Below are 18,873 nucleotides of genomic sequence, written 5' to 3'. Positions count from 1 at the left end.
TCTCAGTGTGCACAATTTCTTCCTAGATACTATGTCTCTACTACTGTGGCAGGAAAAGCCACTTGCTGATTGAAACTTGCTAGTAAGAAACTCATCTTCTGGGTCTATTTTATGTTCTGCTCAACATGCAGCAGAGTAAGTAACCCTGAAAGGCCAAGCCTGAAAACTGTGTCTGTTCTCTAGGCAGCCAAAATTAACACGCTCCCAGTAAACAACTTTCTCGTGTTCTTTCTAAAGGAAGCACCTCAATTCAGAGCTGATCTGGTGGACTTCATTGCTCTTGTTCCATTTCCCCACCTGTAAAATGGGGATTGACCAGAAAAGAAAAGGGTAGCTTACTTCCTATGGGATGAACAAGAAGTATGTGAGCTTTTTTTCCGGGGGCAGTGAGAATCATATTATTGCAAGGGATGTTTGGGGGTTGGGAAAGGGAATACGCCAAAAGAAGTCTATAGAGGCAAAGTCACCCTGCAAAAAGAGGAAAGCATAGGAGGCCACTGATGAGAACTAGGCTGGCTGTGGAGGCCTAAATCCTCACTGTCATTGATGAACCCAAAGAGTCAGAGACTTCAGCAGGGAAATGCCTGCCCTGTCCCCTCACTGATGGTCCCTCTCTCCATCTCATGGCTTCCTTTTATCTTAAGGAGAGATTTTTTTGAATCTGCTTTGGGAGAAAACATTAGGCTTTCTCCTCTACTTGTGGCAGTCCCCTAGGACAATGCTTACCAGTTCATTTCTCACTAGCACTGGCATTTTATAGTCGAGTGTCCTCTCCAGTGACCAAATGCCAAGAGGAAGAGCTGAGATGACAGAGCCGCCTGAGTTACTGCCAGAATTTCCTAAACCAGATATCTCCTAGTTCAATCTTCCAGCCAGTTGTGAATCACTGCAATTGGAAAAGACAGCAAGGAAGCTCAAGTTGAAGAGTCAGGCTAAATTCCCTTAGACTGGCCAGTAGCAACAGCCACCCAGCCAGGACACATGCTATTGTTGGGCTGATGCACACCAAGCTGCAGTTCCTATTGCAAAGCTCAGTGCATGACACACTTCAGAGACAGCTGATACTTTCATTCCCACCTAGGAGCCATCCTGCAAGTAGACACTCTACCTTAGCACCATGGCTTAGGAAATACCTCTGTGCAAGTCATGGCTAAAGATGTAGGGGAGGAACCCATGGCCCATGCACAGCAAGATGACTTCCTGGTGGAAAGAGAACTGAAAAGGAGGCAGGACTGGGACAGCAACATGTGTACCCAGGCCCCCTGAAACAGTAAACGCTTTATTACTTGCAAGTATCTGCTTCCTTTCTGGTGCCAGTATTACTTTTAACCTCTTTACCTCTTTCCACAGCCTCTCCTGCTGCTTAATCAGATTGCGACCACCAGTCTTCAAAGCCGCACAGTCAATTACCCAAATCTCTCACCAGCTGTCCTAGGTCCACAGGCTACAGCAGAGGGCACAGATCCAAGAGAACATCCATCAAAGTCTTCTCATATTTTGTTTTCTAGACAGGTACTTGACTATGCAAATCATTATCACATGAAAGCAAGAGGACATTCTCTGTACACAGGGGAAGGACAAGAGTTAGAGCTTGTTGGATATATTGCATCAGCTTGTTGCAATTTTGCTTTCAAGTTCTTGCATTCAAGCTGCACTTTTCTTTCCCACCCCCCACTTTTTTTTAATGGAGAGATGGGCTCACAGGTTGTTGTCTGTGATCCCTTGGTCTTATTCCAGTGTCGCTGCACGATTGCGTGACTCCACTCCTGCACTCATCCCTTCCCATGGGCGGCAGTAAGAAGATGATGAACAAATCATAAATGTACTTCCTCAGTAACTGGAAATGGTCTTACCTTCCACATCTTTCTCAAAGTCTTTAGTTGGGGGGAGAAAAAGGGAATCAGTCTGCTGTAAAGGGTCTAAAATCAGTTTCCACACCTGTTTCATATGAAAGTTTGTATATTTTAGTAGTACCCTTTTCCAAATCACACACGAATGATAGAAATAACTATATTTCTCAAAGAGCAGAAGCTGCATTTCTCTACACAGCACATTGTGTTTATTCCTACAAGGTTTTTGAGACATACAGCATTAGATACTGAATTAGGAAATAAAAGCTAGATGTTCAGTTTTGTTTTATTAGAAGAAGCTTTCTTATCTCTTGAGAAAATACGTTGCAGGCTGGTGCACTTAGTACAAGGAACAAATTCTCAGAAAAATAAACCCAAAGTGTTATCACCAAAAGCACAACTCTTAAATTTCTCAAACCTCAATTTTGCTTTCATTATCTCAGTGACTTTCTCAACTTTAGCCAAAGCCCAAGTATTTGAACCTATTTACCTCTAAACAAAACAGATAAAACTCAGATGGAACATGTTAGTTTTGCTTAACCGGCCAAATCTAAGATTCCTCTTAGAAGCTGTCGATTAAGCCTTCTCCAGAAATTCTTCCATTATATGAAGTAGCCTCCTCATTCCCCACAAAACAGAACAAACTGTCCACAAAACCCAGCAGCCTCAAGCAACGAAACAGAAACTGAGCATAGGCACTGCTAGGTCTGTACTTGCTGTTGTTGTGCTAAGTAAAACATTTGTCCATACGTGTGAGGGACATCAAACTCTGCTGGACAGGCTAAAACAAACCTTTCTAGTTTTATGCAGAAAATACTTAAGTTTATGTAGGTACAAAATTTTCGTCTCTTATGAGATGCTGTTTCACATGAACTTGGTAAGAAAGTGATAAAATCCCATCAGCTATGTTAAGAAAATGTCCTTCTTTTACCTTTATCCTTATTAGGATGTTCACAATTGTTGTGAAAATATTTAACATTTGTTTTAATCAGATTAAAAACAATGCATATACATTAAAGATTACATTTTTCTATGTCATCGGTGTCACCTATTTAAAACAGGAAGGATTTTAAAGATGTGAATCTGTGATTGCATTGTTTTGTCAAGGAGAGGGCAAGATAACAGAAACATGTATATTGATTCTAAGATTAATTTTAAAATCCTGCAAAAATAAACTTCTAACAAATTTGACCTAGAGGGTTGTTGACTAGACTTCATCTGCAAGGTTGGTCATAACCACATGTGTTCTGAAAGTTCAGATAGACTTAGGTCAGCTCTGATGGAGGGGGTGGGTTTCTTATCCATTTCTGAAAGTTAATTGAAGAAGCATATGTAACAGAAAAGCATCATTAGCTTTACATGCCTCCAAACTCTCCTGGCTATCTCTTCAAACAGCAACACTGTTGGGAATGCGATCTGGGGAAAGGTAGTAGTAAGGAAGCTTTTTGTTCTTGTTGCGTTCGGTGATGGTGTTGACAATCTCATCCAAATTCTTGCGGAATTTTGCCATAGCCTCTTTCACTGGCTTCTCCACGAAGTGTTCATCTGGGTACATGCCCAGAAACAGCTAATTGAAAAACACCAAGAAATCATGTTTTAAGTAAGCAAAGGCAATTCTGTTTCAACATTATGTCATCCAGCAGAACAGCACCCAGAGTCTCACCTCACAAACGCTACTATTAAAATAGTACTAGCAATATTTAAGCTAGTCTACATCGAAACTGCCAATGAAAGATGCTCTGCTACCTCCCCTCCATTGCTAGCTGCTTCTTTACATCCTTGCATCTTTTTGTAACGCTTGTTCAGGTGTCTATGTGGCACCTCCTCCACCTGTACAGAGCTCATCTGCTGAAAAACAGGCACTTTTCAGGCCAGTGGTCAGTCAGATGAGTTTCCTAAGCCAGATCTCTGCATAGCCATGAAAACATTTATGCTGCTAGAGAAAAGGACAGCATGAGAGTGGAATTAACAGCCAGAGATGAAAAAGGAAGATAACTACTTCATTCAGTGACAGTGCAAGTTTCTGTTGACTTAAAACTGTCCTTCAGAGTTTCAGTGACAGTTGCTTTAGTCAGCTTGGACTCGAAGGGTGCTCTGACAATATGCACACTTAGGTGACTATTTCCCATGATACTACTCATAGTACCAGCTTCTCTGCTAGTACTGCTTTTTTTTAGAGAGAAACTTAAAGTGCCCTCTGTCCATCATCATCCATTTAAGGATTTCAAAACATATCCCCGAGACAGAGCCCTTGGGTGAAACAACCAAGTACCGACAACCTCATTTTACATGAAGGAAATGGTTACACACCATGCTTGCAAAGCCTTCCACAGGCTTGTTTTGTTTTTGCTCCTCACCAGCCAGGCACGAGCCACCACTGTAGTGCACGTGGCACTGGAGCAGATTTTTAAAAGGGACAGGACATGGGGACAGAGAACTGCTGTACCTTCTTCCCCAGCACTGCTGGGGCAAGGAATGGAAAAAACCCTTATGACTCTGCAGCCCTCTTCCTCCCACACCAGCATCCTTATTCAGCAATGCCATGGACAAGCTTAGAAACTTTCATTTGAGCTGAAACAGAGTCTCAGTAAAAGTATGACTTCTTGCTCAGAGCTGGTTTGCATCTGGCAGAATAAGGACAAACCCACACCACTGACACATCTCTACAGAAAAGTAAACGTAGTCAAGTCAAGCACAGAGCAGCAATACAATCTTGTGAGTCTGTGCAGTCTTGCCATGGCCCTCATGGTCTCACCTACATCTCCACCACCCAGAGAAGGGAGGTTGACTTACTTCTTTGTCCTGGAATTGGCTTAAGGCCCAAACAGCTCCAAGATGCCAACAGGAACGTCCCCTGTCTGGCAGACTCTCCACAATTTGCTCGATGGTGACAGTCCCCTTTTCTGTTGGAGGAGGGCAGCGCATTGTTGGTGGGGCATTGGGAATCCAGGAACACCAGTCATACTGCACAACAGAGCAAGAGAGCACAGTGAAAAGCTACAGTGGCTGGTATTTAGGAACACAGTGAAGAAAATCAGGAGTTTGACAACGGGGAGTTTGCTTCTGTATTATGAGCCTTTCGGAAAGAGAGGATATTAAGACAGGGAGATGCTCTAGAGAAGGACTGGAGGTGACAAGGAAGTCCCTTCTGTTTTTGCTCAGGAATTCACAAGAGAGTCACCTAAATGGGAGTAGTTATTCTGCTAACCACAGGCATGTGCCACACAGCCCAGATTCACCAGCCAGGCTAAGGCCTTAGCTATTTTATTAAACAAAGACCTTTTCTGATAACCTGAGGTGACATCTGAAAAAAAAAAAAAAATTAAAATCCCCTTTTCTCCAGTTTCTCTTTTCTGCAAAATTTCCTCCAAGAACATGCCCACAGTACTGTGGTCAGGCAGTAAGAGAGACAAAGGATGTTGTTTCATCAAGTAATATGGAATATGGCATGCAGATATGGCCATGGTGAGTGGCAGACTGGGAACTCAGAATCACTTCTGGCCTGCTTCACTGTTGTGAGCTGGTGATGTCTCCTTTTGCTTCAGATATGACCCTGAGTTTTGCTGCAATCTGAGATGATGCACTTCAGCTTAAAACTTGCAATACTGTCTGTCACAGTACCCTTCTGGACAAAATGTCCAGCCCACAGCTGGATAAACACATCATGTGGTGGGTGAGCAATTGGCTCACAGGTCGAACACAAAGGTTAATAGTGAATGGGTAACATCAGACTGGTGACCTGTTACTAGTGGGGTTCCACAGGGCTCCATCTTGGGCCCTGTGCTCTTCAACATCTTCATAAATGACTTGGACACAGGACTGGAACGGATACCAAGCAAGTTTGAAGGTGATACAAAACATGGAGAAGCTGTTGACTCCCTTGAAGGCAGGGAGGCCCTGCAGAGAGACAAATTAGAGGACTGGGCAATCACCAACCATATGAAGTTCAACAGAGAGAAGTGCCGGATTCTGCACCTGGGCTGAGGCAAACCTGGATGTTCATACGGACGGGGAATGAGATGCTGGAAAGCAGTGCCATGGAAAGGGATCTGGGGATCCTGGTTGGCGGCAATTTGAATATTAGTCAGCAGTGCCCTGGCAGCCAGGAGGGCCAACCCTGTCCTGGGGGGCATCAGGCAAAGCATCACCAGCTGGTCGAGGGAGGGGATTGTCCTGCTCTGCTCTGCACTGGGGCGGCCTCACCTTGAATATTGTGTGCAGTGTTGGGCACTGTAATATAAGAAAGACATTAAGCCATTAGGGAGTGTCCAAAGGAGGGCAATGAAGATGGTGAAGGGCCTTGAGGGGAAGCCATATGAGGAGTGGCTGAGGTCACTTGGTTTGTTCAGGCTGGAGAAGAGGAGACTGAGGGGAGACCTCACTGCAGTTACAACTTCCTTGAGAGGGGAAAAGGAGGAGCAGACAGTGATTTCTTCTCTATGGTGACCAGTGACAGGACCCTACGGAATGGCCTGAAGTTGTGTCAGGGGAGGTTTAGGTTGGATATTGGAAAAAGGCTCTTCACCCAAAGGGTGGCTGAGCACTGGCACAGGCTCCCCAGGGAAGTGGTCACAGCACCAAGCCTGACAGAGTTCAGGAAGCATTTGGACACATGGTGTGACTCTTGCGGATGGTCCTGTGCAGGGCTAAGGGTTGGACTTGATTCTTGTTGGTCCCTTCCAACTCACCATATTCTGTGATTCTGTGAAATTAGCACAACTTACAGCAGCAACCCACAGTAATTACCTGTGCCTGTGCTCACAGCAAAGGCAGAGTAAAGCCACTTAGCATAACTCACTGCATTTCATTGCAGAATGGGCCTCACACTACCATCACATCTCAAATCCAGGCAGTTCAGGTGATGTGTGAAAAACATGGTAGCTAGGCTGGACACCTGAACCCTTCAGCATTCCTGAAAGAGGTCTTACCAAATGCTTGAAAAAAATTGCTCCCCATAATAAAATCAGTAAAACTAAAATATACAAGTTAGAACCCCTAAATCTGAGCTTTGGTACATATGTAGGACTCGGAAGGCCTTTCTCAGCTTCCAAATTACTGCAGTTCCTGTAGACTTCATGGGGATTTGCAGATGGCTCTGCAGTTATTTTGACCAGAAACAACAGTGTAATTCTGTACATCTACTAAAAAATACTTCTCAGACCTTGCCCTGGTAGATGTACCTCCCAGTCCAGAAGGAAGAACAGTCTTCCCACAAATTCCTACCTGACCAAAGTTCACAGCTGCGTGTTGAGCCGATGCAGTGAATATTATCACTGTGAGATATTCTGCTAGTGTCTCTCGTGTCCTGATCATCTTAGGAAACCCTAAATGAGAGAGAAGAAAAGTTTAAGTAACCCAGCTATGAAGTAAACCTTTTATCCAGCAGTAATCAAAAGAAAGGAGTAAGAGGGCTATGAAGCAGTCACTGAGGAGCAGGGCATTCTATGAGTCTTGCTGTGTGGTCTAACAGAAGCTACTCAACCTCTCCGTGCCTTGGCTGTGTGGTTATAAAAACAGGGTGATCCTGCCTTACCTGATACAGGTTTGTGAGGTATCACCATTTGCAAATTATGCGGTATTCCGTAAGGGAAAGACAAAGTGTAATTACACCTTTAAAAAACACTGTGGCCCTGTCCTACCTACCCTGCAGCAAAGCACCCAGACAGTCCACAGGGCAGGGGCCTCAGATGCTCCATTTTTCCTCAGTCTGCAGTGCAAGCAGGGAAGGCTCATGTCAAGGAGGAAGTGACCATGTGCTTGTATTTATAAAGGTCTGAGGCTCAGCAATCAAGTGTACTGTGAGAAAGAGAGCAGGGAGAGCTTATTCGCTGAAATGGGAAGTGAGGAAATGAGAACTTCTGAAAGAGAAACAACAGAATGAGGAACAGAAATACTTGCATTAAGCTGTCTTTGAAGGAGAATAATCAAATGGAGCTATATAAAGAAAGAATGCAATAGTCAGGGACTAGGGCAATATTTTGCAACCAAAGCAACCCCAGGCCTGTATCTCTCTTATCCTCCCTAAATAACATGGTGCTGTACTTCCTGTCCCATTCCAGTGTGACCACAGGTCCCAGTAAACCTACAGCTCTGTCAGTACCCTGGAGCAAGTTGCCCCTGCTCAGCTGCTTCACACCTCCACCACCAACCTGATGCAGATGTGAACTCAACATGAGAGAGGGAAGAGGCACACGGTATCTCTGGTCAGCCACTAAGCCCCAAGTGGAGAGGATGCACCATCCCCTCCTGTGTTCTGCTATCCTAAGCACACTGTGCTCATCTTTAAAGGAGTTTGGTATTCTCCCAGTCACAGCAGCCCTCACAGGGAAGAAACAGAGACTAGAGGGGGAGCCCCAAGTGCCATAGCTTCCCCCATTTATCCTCCTCCCATTCTTTACAGACCCAGCCAAGTCCCCCTGCTCTGGAGTGGCAGCAGTGCAGACAGAGATGGTGCAGGACATCACACCTTACCTGAGGCTTTCACACCCCTCATCCCATAGACGTAAATGTCTTTGACGAAAGCCTGGAGCTCCACATCCTCACACACCACCTCGTCGCTCTCATAGTAGATGTGGATCACATCCTCTGCAAAACTGTGGGCAGGAACAAACGAACAAAATGAAATCAAAAGGAGAAAGCAAGTCTGCTGTTCCTCAAGGTCGTCTACTGCCCTTGGAAATGCTGCGTGTGGAAAGGGATAAGGGCAAGAGAAGGTCTCAGCATTCTCCTACCTTCTTCCTACAAGCAGCGGGAATGCACAGAGGGAACTTTGATTCATTTGGGACTGCAGCATCACTTCCTCCCCCAACAAGATGTTGGACCACACTGCATCTCCTGAACAATCCTGTGCACCTTATTCTCTTATATCAGCCTTTGCTCCTGCCCAGACCTCTATCATCACATCTACATTCTTCACTTAATACAGACTCCCTCTTGCATATTCTCATGGCTCTCACACTGGTAAGTGGGGTTCCCAAACTGTGATACCAGCATGATCCCCTTCATGTGGGACACTTCAAGGTTGCTCCTGAATATCATTCAAATAGTTGCACCCCTCCTACTGGACATCCTTTTCATGAAACACAACTGGCACACTCCAAAGTGGAGGTGGCTCAGGAAATTTCTCCTGGGGAGAAAAGATCTAGAGCTATTTCCTACACCCACTTGTTTACAGCAGACATCGCCTCCCTGTTCAGTTCCTCTTTTCAAGGTCCCTCTTTCTACAAAAGCTCCCCAGGCTAACTCACCTCTGAAAGAAAGGTTCTTAAAACACTGTGATAACAGAAAGAGTTCTGAAAGCATTAAAAATAGGTAAGCCTGATTTCCTGAAGATTTACAGTTCATGACTGAAGGACTGATTAACTGGGCTATGTGCTGAGATATTCTGTTAGCTCTGCAGGTACCTATAATCTCTTGCTAAATATTTTGACAACAACCCATAGGGTGAAACATTTGTCTGCAGATGCTGACTGATGCAATTAAAAACTGTTATTCAATAGAGATTTATCCCTTAATAAGATAAAAATCTATACATTTTATAAATTTATTGCAATTTGGAGACTTTTATTAATCTGTCAATGTGGTTCCTATCAACCAACAAAGTCAAGAGTTGTCATTGAGGCAGACAACTGCATTAACACCAAGAGTTTAAGCAATTTTAGCTTTTAGAGGAAGCCAAAGGAAAAGAAAAATTCTGCTAAATGCAGAGAGAAAACTGCATGAGTTCTGTCTCTGTGCATTTGGCACAGGTGCCAGGTGATATGTAATGTAATCCTCCTCTTACAAAATGGTAGTGTTTTAGACCCCATTGCATAGAAATATAGGTTAGTATATGAAGTGTAGGTGAAGCCTTTTGGGCTGCAGTATCTTGGGTTGATACGTCTATCTGCAGTTAGATCAGAAAGAGGAAGCTGAGTATTAGAGAAGGGGTTTACAAATTTGCCTTGTGAGACTCCTTGTTTCTATAGGGACAACCTTATCAGCTTTCTTAAGTCTACGCCATCTACCACATGTGAAGTACTGCTGGGAATAGAAATGATTTCATCAAAAGTGAAGACTGATAACCCCGTAGTGTGGGAGAGTCATGGTGACTAGACACATACACAACCATGTCAGGAATCCTGACCATGGGTCAGGGTCTCGCACACTCTAAAGGGTACTGCCTACACCATTTACAAACCAAATTATTCACCTATGAAGAATCTCTCAGCCAAGTTTGAGGCAGTGTAACACAATCCTCCAGTGAGGTTAACACCCACAAACAGTCAAACTAAACTGAATTGACTAAGTACTACCCGGTATTTGAAAGTCATATCTTGATATGCAAAGAAAATACAGGAAAGAGAAGGACAAAAAAACCGGACTACATAAAGAAAACAACCACAGCAAAGTTATAACTTCCTTTTCTCTCAAATGGGCACTAACAATTGCAGGAAATTTTGCAAGATAACCCCTTGTCAAAACACAGAGAAAACACAGGAGACAAAGATATACCCAAAACTTCGAACATTATGCTTGCATCATAAACGCTCTATTTTCTGTACACGAAAGATCTAATTTTTAATGAACACGCTTTTCAAAAGTCATGCAACCAGGAACAGCTGCATATTTAGTAAGCAACTTATGCTATGCAAAAATACATTGTTTGTTAAACTAAACATTGCAGCAGAATAAAACCCTTATGAATCATTCCATTCTGAGGCAGTGTTTCAGACCTGAAAAGGAACCACATTTGTGTGGTTGATCAGCCTTGCAGTACCTCTCCTGACTCAGAATTGCTGCCCTCCCTGATTAAACTAAGGCCTTGCAATTTTAAAGCATTTTTTAAGAAAGGTTTTGCTCTAATCAGTTAATACCTAATTTACTGAGTTTCAAAAGACAACTTTCACAGAAGTCAGTCTTACATTTTCACTCCACAAAAACCTTGATGAACTCATGTGGCTGGCTCAGAGAGCTGGGTCTTCTTTTCATTTGTGCGTAGCTAAAAAAATTGTTATTAAATTCCCTTTGCAGGCTAAATTCCAACTCAGTAAATTCTTGAAATCCTACAGAAGAGTACTTATAAAGGGTGCTCTGAAATACAGAATACAAGAAAACTGAAAAAAGCAGGAATTAACAGTCTTTCAAGAGTGTGTGCTTGGCTGTATCTTTCTCCTCCAATTAGATATGCTGGATGGAAAAGGCACTACATTACTAAACAGCCCATGTATTGTTCACAAGAGAAGAAGTGAAGAGAAAAAGTGAGCAGAAAAAAAAGAGATCTGTGTCTCTGTGACAGTGACTTTATGAGCCATTTCTTGAACTATGGTCTTTTACCTCTTTATAGCCTCCCAGACTTTAATGCCATCATCCCGGTAGTAGTAGTAGGGGATATCCTCTTTGCTGTCCATCCCTTTAGCTTTGATCTCCTCTGGGAAGCAGAGGGAACGGTAAGTCAGATCTTTCATTGCTTTCTGTACCATTTGTACATGTCCTCCTCCACCCGTAGCATTTGCCTGCAGGAAGAATGGCAAGATGGGAACGGTGTTCACTTTGTGCCAAGACTGGCTTTCCAAATTTGCAGGAGACAGTACTCAGAGCGCTGATGAATCTGTTTTTCAAGCAGAAAACCACATCTCCACACAAAGTACCAAACTGCAGAGTTCTACTGGAACTGTGCATTTTCATTGCAGAGATTTCATATCTCTCCCATGAATCACTGTTATTAACCACATTTTCACCATAGGTACAGCAGCTGCTTTTACTGGAGTACAGCACCATCAAAGCATGGCACTTTCTGCTAGCCCTATGCTCCAGAATCAGTGCACGTGTGAAGGAAGGCAGCCATGAGTGTGTCAGATGACGGCTTTAGCTAAACTATGCACTGCTGCTACAGAGTAGTTTAGGAGAAAATGTTTAGGGATGAAGGCTACCATTAGCCACCCTGGAATTTATGCCTGGAGATCAATCCTGCTGGGTGACTACTGATGAGGACTGGTCAGGGTTTCAGTATATTTACATTTGGAAAACACAGCATGTCTACAACAGACAGCACTTCAAAACTCTTTAGATAATCACCGCACAGAAGTTCCCAAATGTTGTTTTTCTAGCATATGATGTGAAAAGCAGCAGTAGTCACCTTACACTTACTGTCCTCCAGCTGGTTGTTCATCTACATTGGAATCAAGAAACTCTGGAACTCCAGGACCCTTGCTGGCAGGTTTTAGCCACGCACTCTTCCCACATGCATGAGGTGCGGACATGATGCTTCTGTTTAAAGGGATAGGAGGTCTCCACAGTCTGCAGTGGAGTACAGATGACACAGAAGGTGGCTGGATTTAACCTCTCTATTTCGCTTGGGTGAAAAGCTCCGAGGCAAGGAAGCTATTTTTGGCCTGGTGCAAGTGGTGTAAGGAAGACAGAGTTGTCCTGAAACAGAAGCTCCCTCTTTGAAAGGGCTTCTGAAACCTCCTCAAACTTAACATTTATTCCTAGCATGTTGTTACAGAGACTGCTCTGTGCTGACTTACTGTGGTTCCTAGATCCAGCATTCTATTTCTCCCACTTGGTGTCATCTGTCAACTTACTGAGGATGCACTCAACCCCTCATTCAAATCGTTGATAAAGGTATAACATACTGCTATGTTTCACTGGCTCACATGAAGCTGAGATTTAATCCTAGCAGATCTGCTGTTTATGGCAACTCAAGAAGACAGACTGGAATCTACACCCACTATTTGTGGGCTTCAAAATGTCTTACCTATGTGTCTTTCAGTGATGAAGATTTCAATTTGCAATTTTTATTCTCACAGAGTACTTAAAAGAAATTTGGGACTTAACTGTGTGCATACGTGTACAGAAATTTATGTGCGCAATATGATATCCTGCACTCTTATACTTATAACCCAAAGTCACATCAGCAATAAGTGAGATACTGACTGACATTGGCCAGTTCTGATTTGGCTACTTAGAGGTAAAAGAGAATATCTTTAGGATAACAAGGCATCAGTTCTGTGTGCCCGTTTCTCAGGTGATATTAGTTATGTTTGCCCTTTAATAGCAAGGTCAAGAAATAAGGCAATATGTGATTAACAAAGGATATGTACATATATAACCACAAAGAACAACAAAGAACCGTGAACAAACATGAACAATGAAGATTCACAAAGAGGATTACCTACCTTGTCAAAAAGGCCACATTCACAGATAAGCTGTTCTCGGGCTTTGGTATTGATGGCTATTGTGAACCGCATATGTGGCACCAAGAGCTGTGAAATGGGACAAACAATGAAAGAAGGAAATTCTCAGATTGAATTCAACAGCAACCAGATGTAAAGGTTGAAGTCCTGGAGGTCTTGGTAGTTTAGCTGTATCTCGCCTTGTAGGGCAGCCAGTTAAACTATTTCAGCAGAACTATCACCAGAACTTCCTTTTGGTTTGTCAACCTGATGTGATAACCACCCTAGCCCACATACATCCCTTCATGCAAGAACCAACCTTGAAGAGGGGATGTACAGCAGGCAGCTGCCGGAACATAGCTATGCTGAACACCTCTGAGACTAAGTGTGTCCGTAAGAGGTGGGTCACTGTCTGATGGACGTGGAAATCAGATGAGCGGACCCAAATTTTAGCCAGCAGCCAATCGTATGTGGCATCTGAAGGAAGGAATATGGGATTGTCTGGCCCAGGCTTTTGACCAAGCTGAAAGATACAAAGAACATAAAATCCAAAGTACTCCATGTTTAAAATGAGACAACAAGCAATGTGTCCCTTGAGAGACACTGACAGTAGGCCCACCTGGATTGCAATAGGCACAATTTTATTCTCCAGATTCTTATACAGCAGACAGATGGGTGCAGCCAAGTACTGTATTGTGCATGGGTCTGTTTTATTGGCATCCACACCATCAAGGAGCTCATAGTCCACAATGAAAATGTTTCCTTGCTGTGGGGGAAAAAAAAAAAAGGAAGCATGATGTGGTTTAATGGTGTGCGAGCAGCAAGGCTTGGAACAAAGAAATGAGAAGTTGAGAAGTCTTGGCCAGAGACTGACTTCTGCCTGGTGGTTACAAGCTACCACTGGCCTGGCCTTGCCCTTGCTCATAGTGGCTCAGGGATGATGCCATTGAGACAACAAGTACCATCTCACAAACTGACTGACTTGTGTCTGCAGAGTCTGACAGTGAGTCTTTCAGCAAAGAGCATCTATGTGTTTGGCACTCATGCAGTGACACTCAGATGTAAACAAGTTTCATGCTGCCAGTTGAAGAGAATCCTGTGCTCATTGTACAAACAAAAGCGAGGCACCACCCTTGTCAACCCTTCTTCAGCATGTTAGTTCAACTCAGCAGGTGACAACAGGGGTAAGACCCTACCAGGAAAGGAAGAGACACTTTTCCCCCCTGAGGCATTCAGTCAATCCCTAACCTTTTAGAGGAAACCACTGAAAAAGGACCCTTCACTTCCTAGTTACAGCTCTTCCACTGGACCTGCAGAAAGGCATGGCCTGCAGCTCCAGGATAGCAGGAGAAAATAGTCAACAGAAGTGCTGTCAGTCTGCAGAGACAAATGGCTTTGCCATGACCAACCAGAAAGCCTGAAGAGAGATGTGGCTGAAGCAGTTAGAACAGAGTTTGGAGGTTAGAGAATACGAGAAGGAACGGGTGCAGTCCAGCCTGATCCAGAACTGTACCTTCACTTCCTCTTCCAGCGTCAGGTTCCTCTCCAGACTGCATTCTACCATATCCATAGTCACAGGCAGCTTCTTGGGTATCTCTGTGCATCTCTGTATCAGCACAGGATTACATCCATTCAGGAACTGGTAGCCAAACATAAAATCTTCCTTCCAGTGCTGCATCACATATTCTAAAGGAAAAACAAACCTGGAGCATCAATATTTGCACTGCATCAATATCCTACTGGAGGATTCCTCCTTTCCCCCTCACTTTTTTGTTATACTGCACTCCAACTTTGACTACAGAAAGCAGCAGAAAAGGATTCAAAAGGTGATGCAGAATTTTAAGAAAAATCACTTAAGTTAAATGGAAAATTTAATCTTTGCTTCTCACTTTAAGAAAAAATAAATTGATAATAATTTGTTTCTCCATGTACAGAACCAATGAAGAGCAAAATATTCCAATTCTATGAAAAATACTCTCTTCATCTGCAAATGACCTTCTCAGGTCTTCCATTATATTTTTAAATCTCACTCTTCAAATTCACAAGGCATGTAGTACAGAGGGATAAGTCCAAAACCAGATGGCACAGGCAGGAGAAGGGCAATACACAACAAGGTGTGTAGGGAAAGAACAGCAGTGGCTAGAGCAGTTCTCTTAGCTGGAGCTGGGTGAGGGATACCTGGGGATGGGTTTGGATTTGGCTTTCACTTAGTAAAACTCCTCATTCGTTATTTTGCTTGTTTAAATTTTTTCCCTCTATTTATTTTTCAATTGCTAATATAAACTCAGATTAACGTATCAGTAAAATTCTAGTCTGGGGTATTTCATCTCTTCACTATTACATATGTAGTACAAATGGATGTTTTCCATAGTCGCAGTGTTCTGTTTCATAATGTCATGTCACCACTTCAGTGATGACTGATAGCCATCAGTTTACAAGTTCAGAGTCAGAAAAAACATGATTATGTGAAAAATGCCATTGGTGTCTTCAGGGGAAAAATTAAGCTAGTAAAGTTTTCCACTATTGTCTATTTTCAGACAAGGCAGAACTTTTTCTGAAAGCAGTTTATTTTTCTAAAGAGGGTAAAAAGATGAAAAATATAGGCCCAAAGGAATTCAGTGATAATTAAAACAAAAAAGTCTCAAAACCCAGAATGCTCTCTAACAAAGCATGAAAACATTAAGTTTACATGAAGTGACATTTACATTATCTCTATCAATTGCATAATGAGTCTGAAGCTGCATCTGAAGTTTACACCAAGCAAAAAATAATTCATCACCTTAGACAGAAACTGCATGACTGAAAAATGCCTTGAACCACCTTCTCCATTATCCCTGTTTCTGCCAAGGCTTGCAAAAATGGCAAATTCAGAATTGCATTAACATAACTGAGACTGACACGTAATGTTTAAATGTCACAGAATTGGAGCTTTCCTCGTGGGTATGGAAATGTTATCAATGAAATTAATTGCAGATCACATCTAATTCTTGTGTTAAAAGTATTTCAGGAAGCAATCTTATTAAATGTAACAAATTGCTGTAATTAGTTTTTAATAGCTTTGCCACCTCGTGTGCTTGGTTTTATACCCTTGACCACATAATTACTCTTATTTGCATGAACTGATCCTTAGGTAGCCTGAAGAAAGGTAAAACTTCAGAGCAGGAGGGAAAAGATTTTCCTTTGCAGAGTATGAGCAGCCTATTCACGCACGTTTGAGGAGTCACACACTAACCAATTTATAGTAGCTGTGCATTTATTATATCCAGTAACACAATCCAATAAAGTAACCATGGGTGAGAGCAGAAGGTTGGGCCTGGCTCACAAATCCAAAGCTCCCCAGCCCTGCTCTACAGAAATGTCACCATGAACTTCAAAACCCGTGACTGCCTGTAATTCTTTTTACTGGGTTTTCAAGTAACTGCCAAGATTTTCGTATTGAAAAGGGCTAAAGAAAAGCAGTAGTTTGTCTTTTATCTGTTAATACTACATCAATGGAGTTTTTAGCAGTAGGAAAGACACTGAAAAAACTGAACACCCCTGAAACCAAAAGTGAAACTCACACTCTGAGACAGGTATTTTTGTCTTCTAGTAGGAAGATGTGAGTATGAAATGGCAAGCACAAGCAGGATATTTAATGAAATATGCATAGCTAATTCTGACATATTTTTGACAAGAGACATTTTGGATAAATGCCACAAGCTTTTTCAGCTCGAGCTCACACTAATTTCCAGTAAGAACCACAGTTCCTCAGAGTGTGGTCTGATGACTCACTCTGGCTCAGCAGGACCAGGTGAATGAGTTACAGTTCCCACATCATTCTCAGCATTTTGCAACCCATCCCCAGATCCGCTGGCCTAACAGCATGGGCCTTCATATCTGAGTTTTGTCAAAATAATCCCTGTGGGGAAAAATATACCCCTGGAAAGCACTTGAGCTGCCCCATGTCACTGACACAGATGGCCCACAAGAACGAACTGAAGGGAGCTACAGGTCATATGAGAGCAGAACCAAGGCAGTAGCAGCATCCCTGTGTTGGAACAGGGTCGAGAAGCCGGGACTTTTAGCAGCAATGCAACTGAGCACATGGCTGGGATATTAGGCAACAGACTTTGATCTTGCCTGTCAGAGGCAAGAGGGGTCACCTTCACACTTGCCCTTAGCAGAGAACAGTACCAGACTTGCCTTTTTGGAGATTTTCCATGTATTTAGATGGCTGAAGTGGGGCATGCACAATCAAACTTTCAAAGATGCCTTAACAGCTAATATGATCTGAAAAGCACCCCCACTAAGCTATCTCTAGGTTTAGATGCAAAATACTTAATAAAATATATCCTATGGGACTTGTATATACTTGGAAATACATTTCTAAAACCCAAAAGGGACTATGATGCCCAACTGGACTGACCTCCAGTATAGCTCAGGACAGAAAAGGTCGTTGAGCAATTACTAGTAATTTTAGTTCCTTGTGAGATCATATCTTTGTTTTTCAGTCTGGAGGGTTGATGGCATGATCTGCAGTCTGAGATTACAGTTTACTTACTGGAGAGCAGAGAGCAGGTCAGCCACTTCCATCCTGATCACATATGTACAAGACAACTAATTAATCATTCTATGAGGCAAACATGAGCAAAGGCTGATAAACCCACCAGAGATTGTGTTGCTGATTCTGACAAAGATCCTCTCAAAATCTGCAAAATCACTCCAGGAGGACTGGAACATGTGCATGAACCGGTTGATATAAAGATTCTCCATCCTAAATATACACCAAAATAAAACATATCTGAAAAAAATGATCTTCAGTGTCCCCAATACCCTTCCCCATTCTTTTCCACCCTTTTATATATCTAAACACAATAAATTTTTAGCAATGGAATATGGGATTCGTCACCCTACAGAATTAAATTTGCAGACTGTACCTTTACACACAAGCCTGAAAGGCATATCAAGGGCCCAGCTCTTGCTATTGCACTTACAGAACTCTGTTCCAGAGTTGTTCTTGGCAGCCTACAACAGCAGTGCTTTAGGACCTATGTCATATAAAAACTATAGTCAGAAAAACCAGTGCTTCACATGTTGTCAGTAGTTAGCATCAGCTGAGACTGCTGATTATTAACACCAATTCAGAAAGGGATATGGTAACACAAAGAGACTGAGTGATGTGCAAAACAAGTGAATTCAGAACAAACACAGCCCAGGATCAGTCAGCCACTATTCCTAAACAGCTACTGTAAGTCTCTATGTGATCAAGGCCAGACTGGATCCGTACAGTGTGAGACGAGCTTTTGAAAGCTTTCTATTTACTTGAGCTGCTGGTTAAACTTGGCCCTTAAACCTCAGAAACCAAATCACTTGGTTGCAGATATCACATGAACACAGCAGGCTGGGAACCAGATATATCTCATTTAAAGTGCAAATTCAGCAAAACATTTTGTCTACACCACAGCTGAGCAAGTCCCCTTTATATGAGATGACAAGTCCTAAATTATTACATAAATGCTAAACTGTTGTAAGTAAATAGAAATCCTTTACTTTGACCAAAAAGCAAATAATGAATTTGAAAAAGAAAGTTGGTTTCCCACTAACACTTCAAATGCACACACAGCGCACAAAGATACGCAGGGCAGATGACAGAGTAAAGAAAGGTCAGTGTTGCAGGAAATTCTCCCAAACAGAATTTGAGGGAGGAAGAATCCCAGAAGGGTGGATTTATCATCACTAAACTTATAAAAAGGCTTGGATTAGAACTGGCTCAAGAGGACCAAAAGTCTGGAGAAACAGCAAGTGGTAATCTGGAGGAGGGCTCTAGACCAGCATGACCATAACCCCCACAAAGGAGCTGCTTCTGCACTAAGCCCAGATGGGGTACG

General features: G+C 42.7%; 1 protein-coding gene across 1 annotated transcript in view; it reads right to left on the bottom strand.

Annotated features, from left to right (window-relative positions):
* Positions 1-1,996: 1,996 nt before the first annotated feature.
* Positions 1,997-18,873, bottom strand: part of ALOX5 (arachidonate 5-lipoxygenase) — a 30,678-nt gene continuing 13,801 nt past the window's right edge. The window contains exons 5-14 of the mRNA XM_027720671.2: positions 17,653-17,759; positions 14,520-14,692; positions 13,626-13,772; positions 13,326-13,529; positions 13,010-13,096; positions 11,166-11,344; positions 8,322-8,443; positions 7,074-7,174; positions 4,644-4,814; positions 1,997-3,417 (exon numbers count right to left, since the gene is read on the bottom strand). Coding sequence (XP_027576472.1) covers positions 3,238-3,417; positions 4,644-4,814; positions 7,074-7,174; positions 8,322-8,443; positions 11,166-11,344; positions 13,010-13,096; positions 13,326-13,529; positions 13,626-13,772; positions 14,520-14,692; positions 17,653-17,759 — 1,471 coding nt within the window. The 3' untranslated portion in view covers positions 1,997-3,237. The remainder of the gene's footprint in view (positions 3,418-4,643; positions 4,815-7,073; positions 7,175-8,321; positions 8,444-11,165; positions 11,345-13,009; positions 13,097-13,325; positions 13,530-13,625; positions 13,773-14,519; positions 14,693-17,652; positions 17,760-18,873) is intronic.

Source organism: Pipra filicauda, unplaced genomic scaffold, assembly GCF_003945595.2.
Source record: "Pipra filicauda isolate LSUMZ 115617 unplaced genomic scaffold, ASM394559v2 scaffold96_size2947999_pilon, whole genome shotgun sequence".
Taxonomy (NCBI): Eukaryota; Metazoa; Chordata; class Aves; order Passeriformes; family Pipridae; genus Pipra; species Pipra filicauda.
The sequence above is the reverse complement of the archived record's forward strand: the minus strand, read 5'-3'. Positions and strand labels throughout refer to the sequence as shown.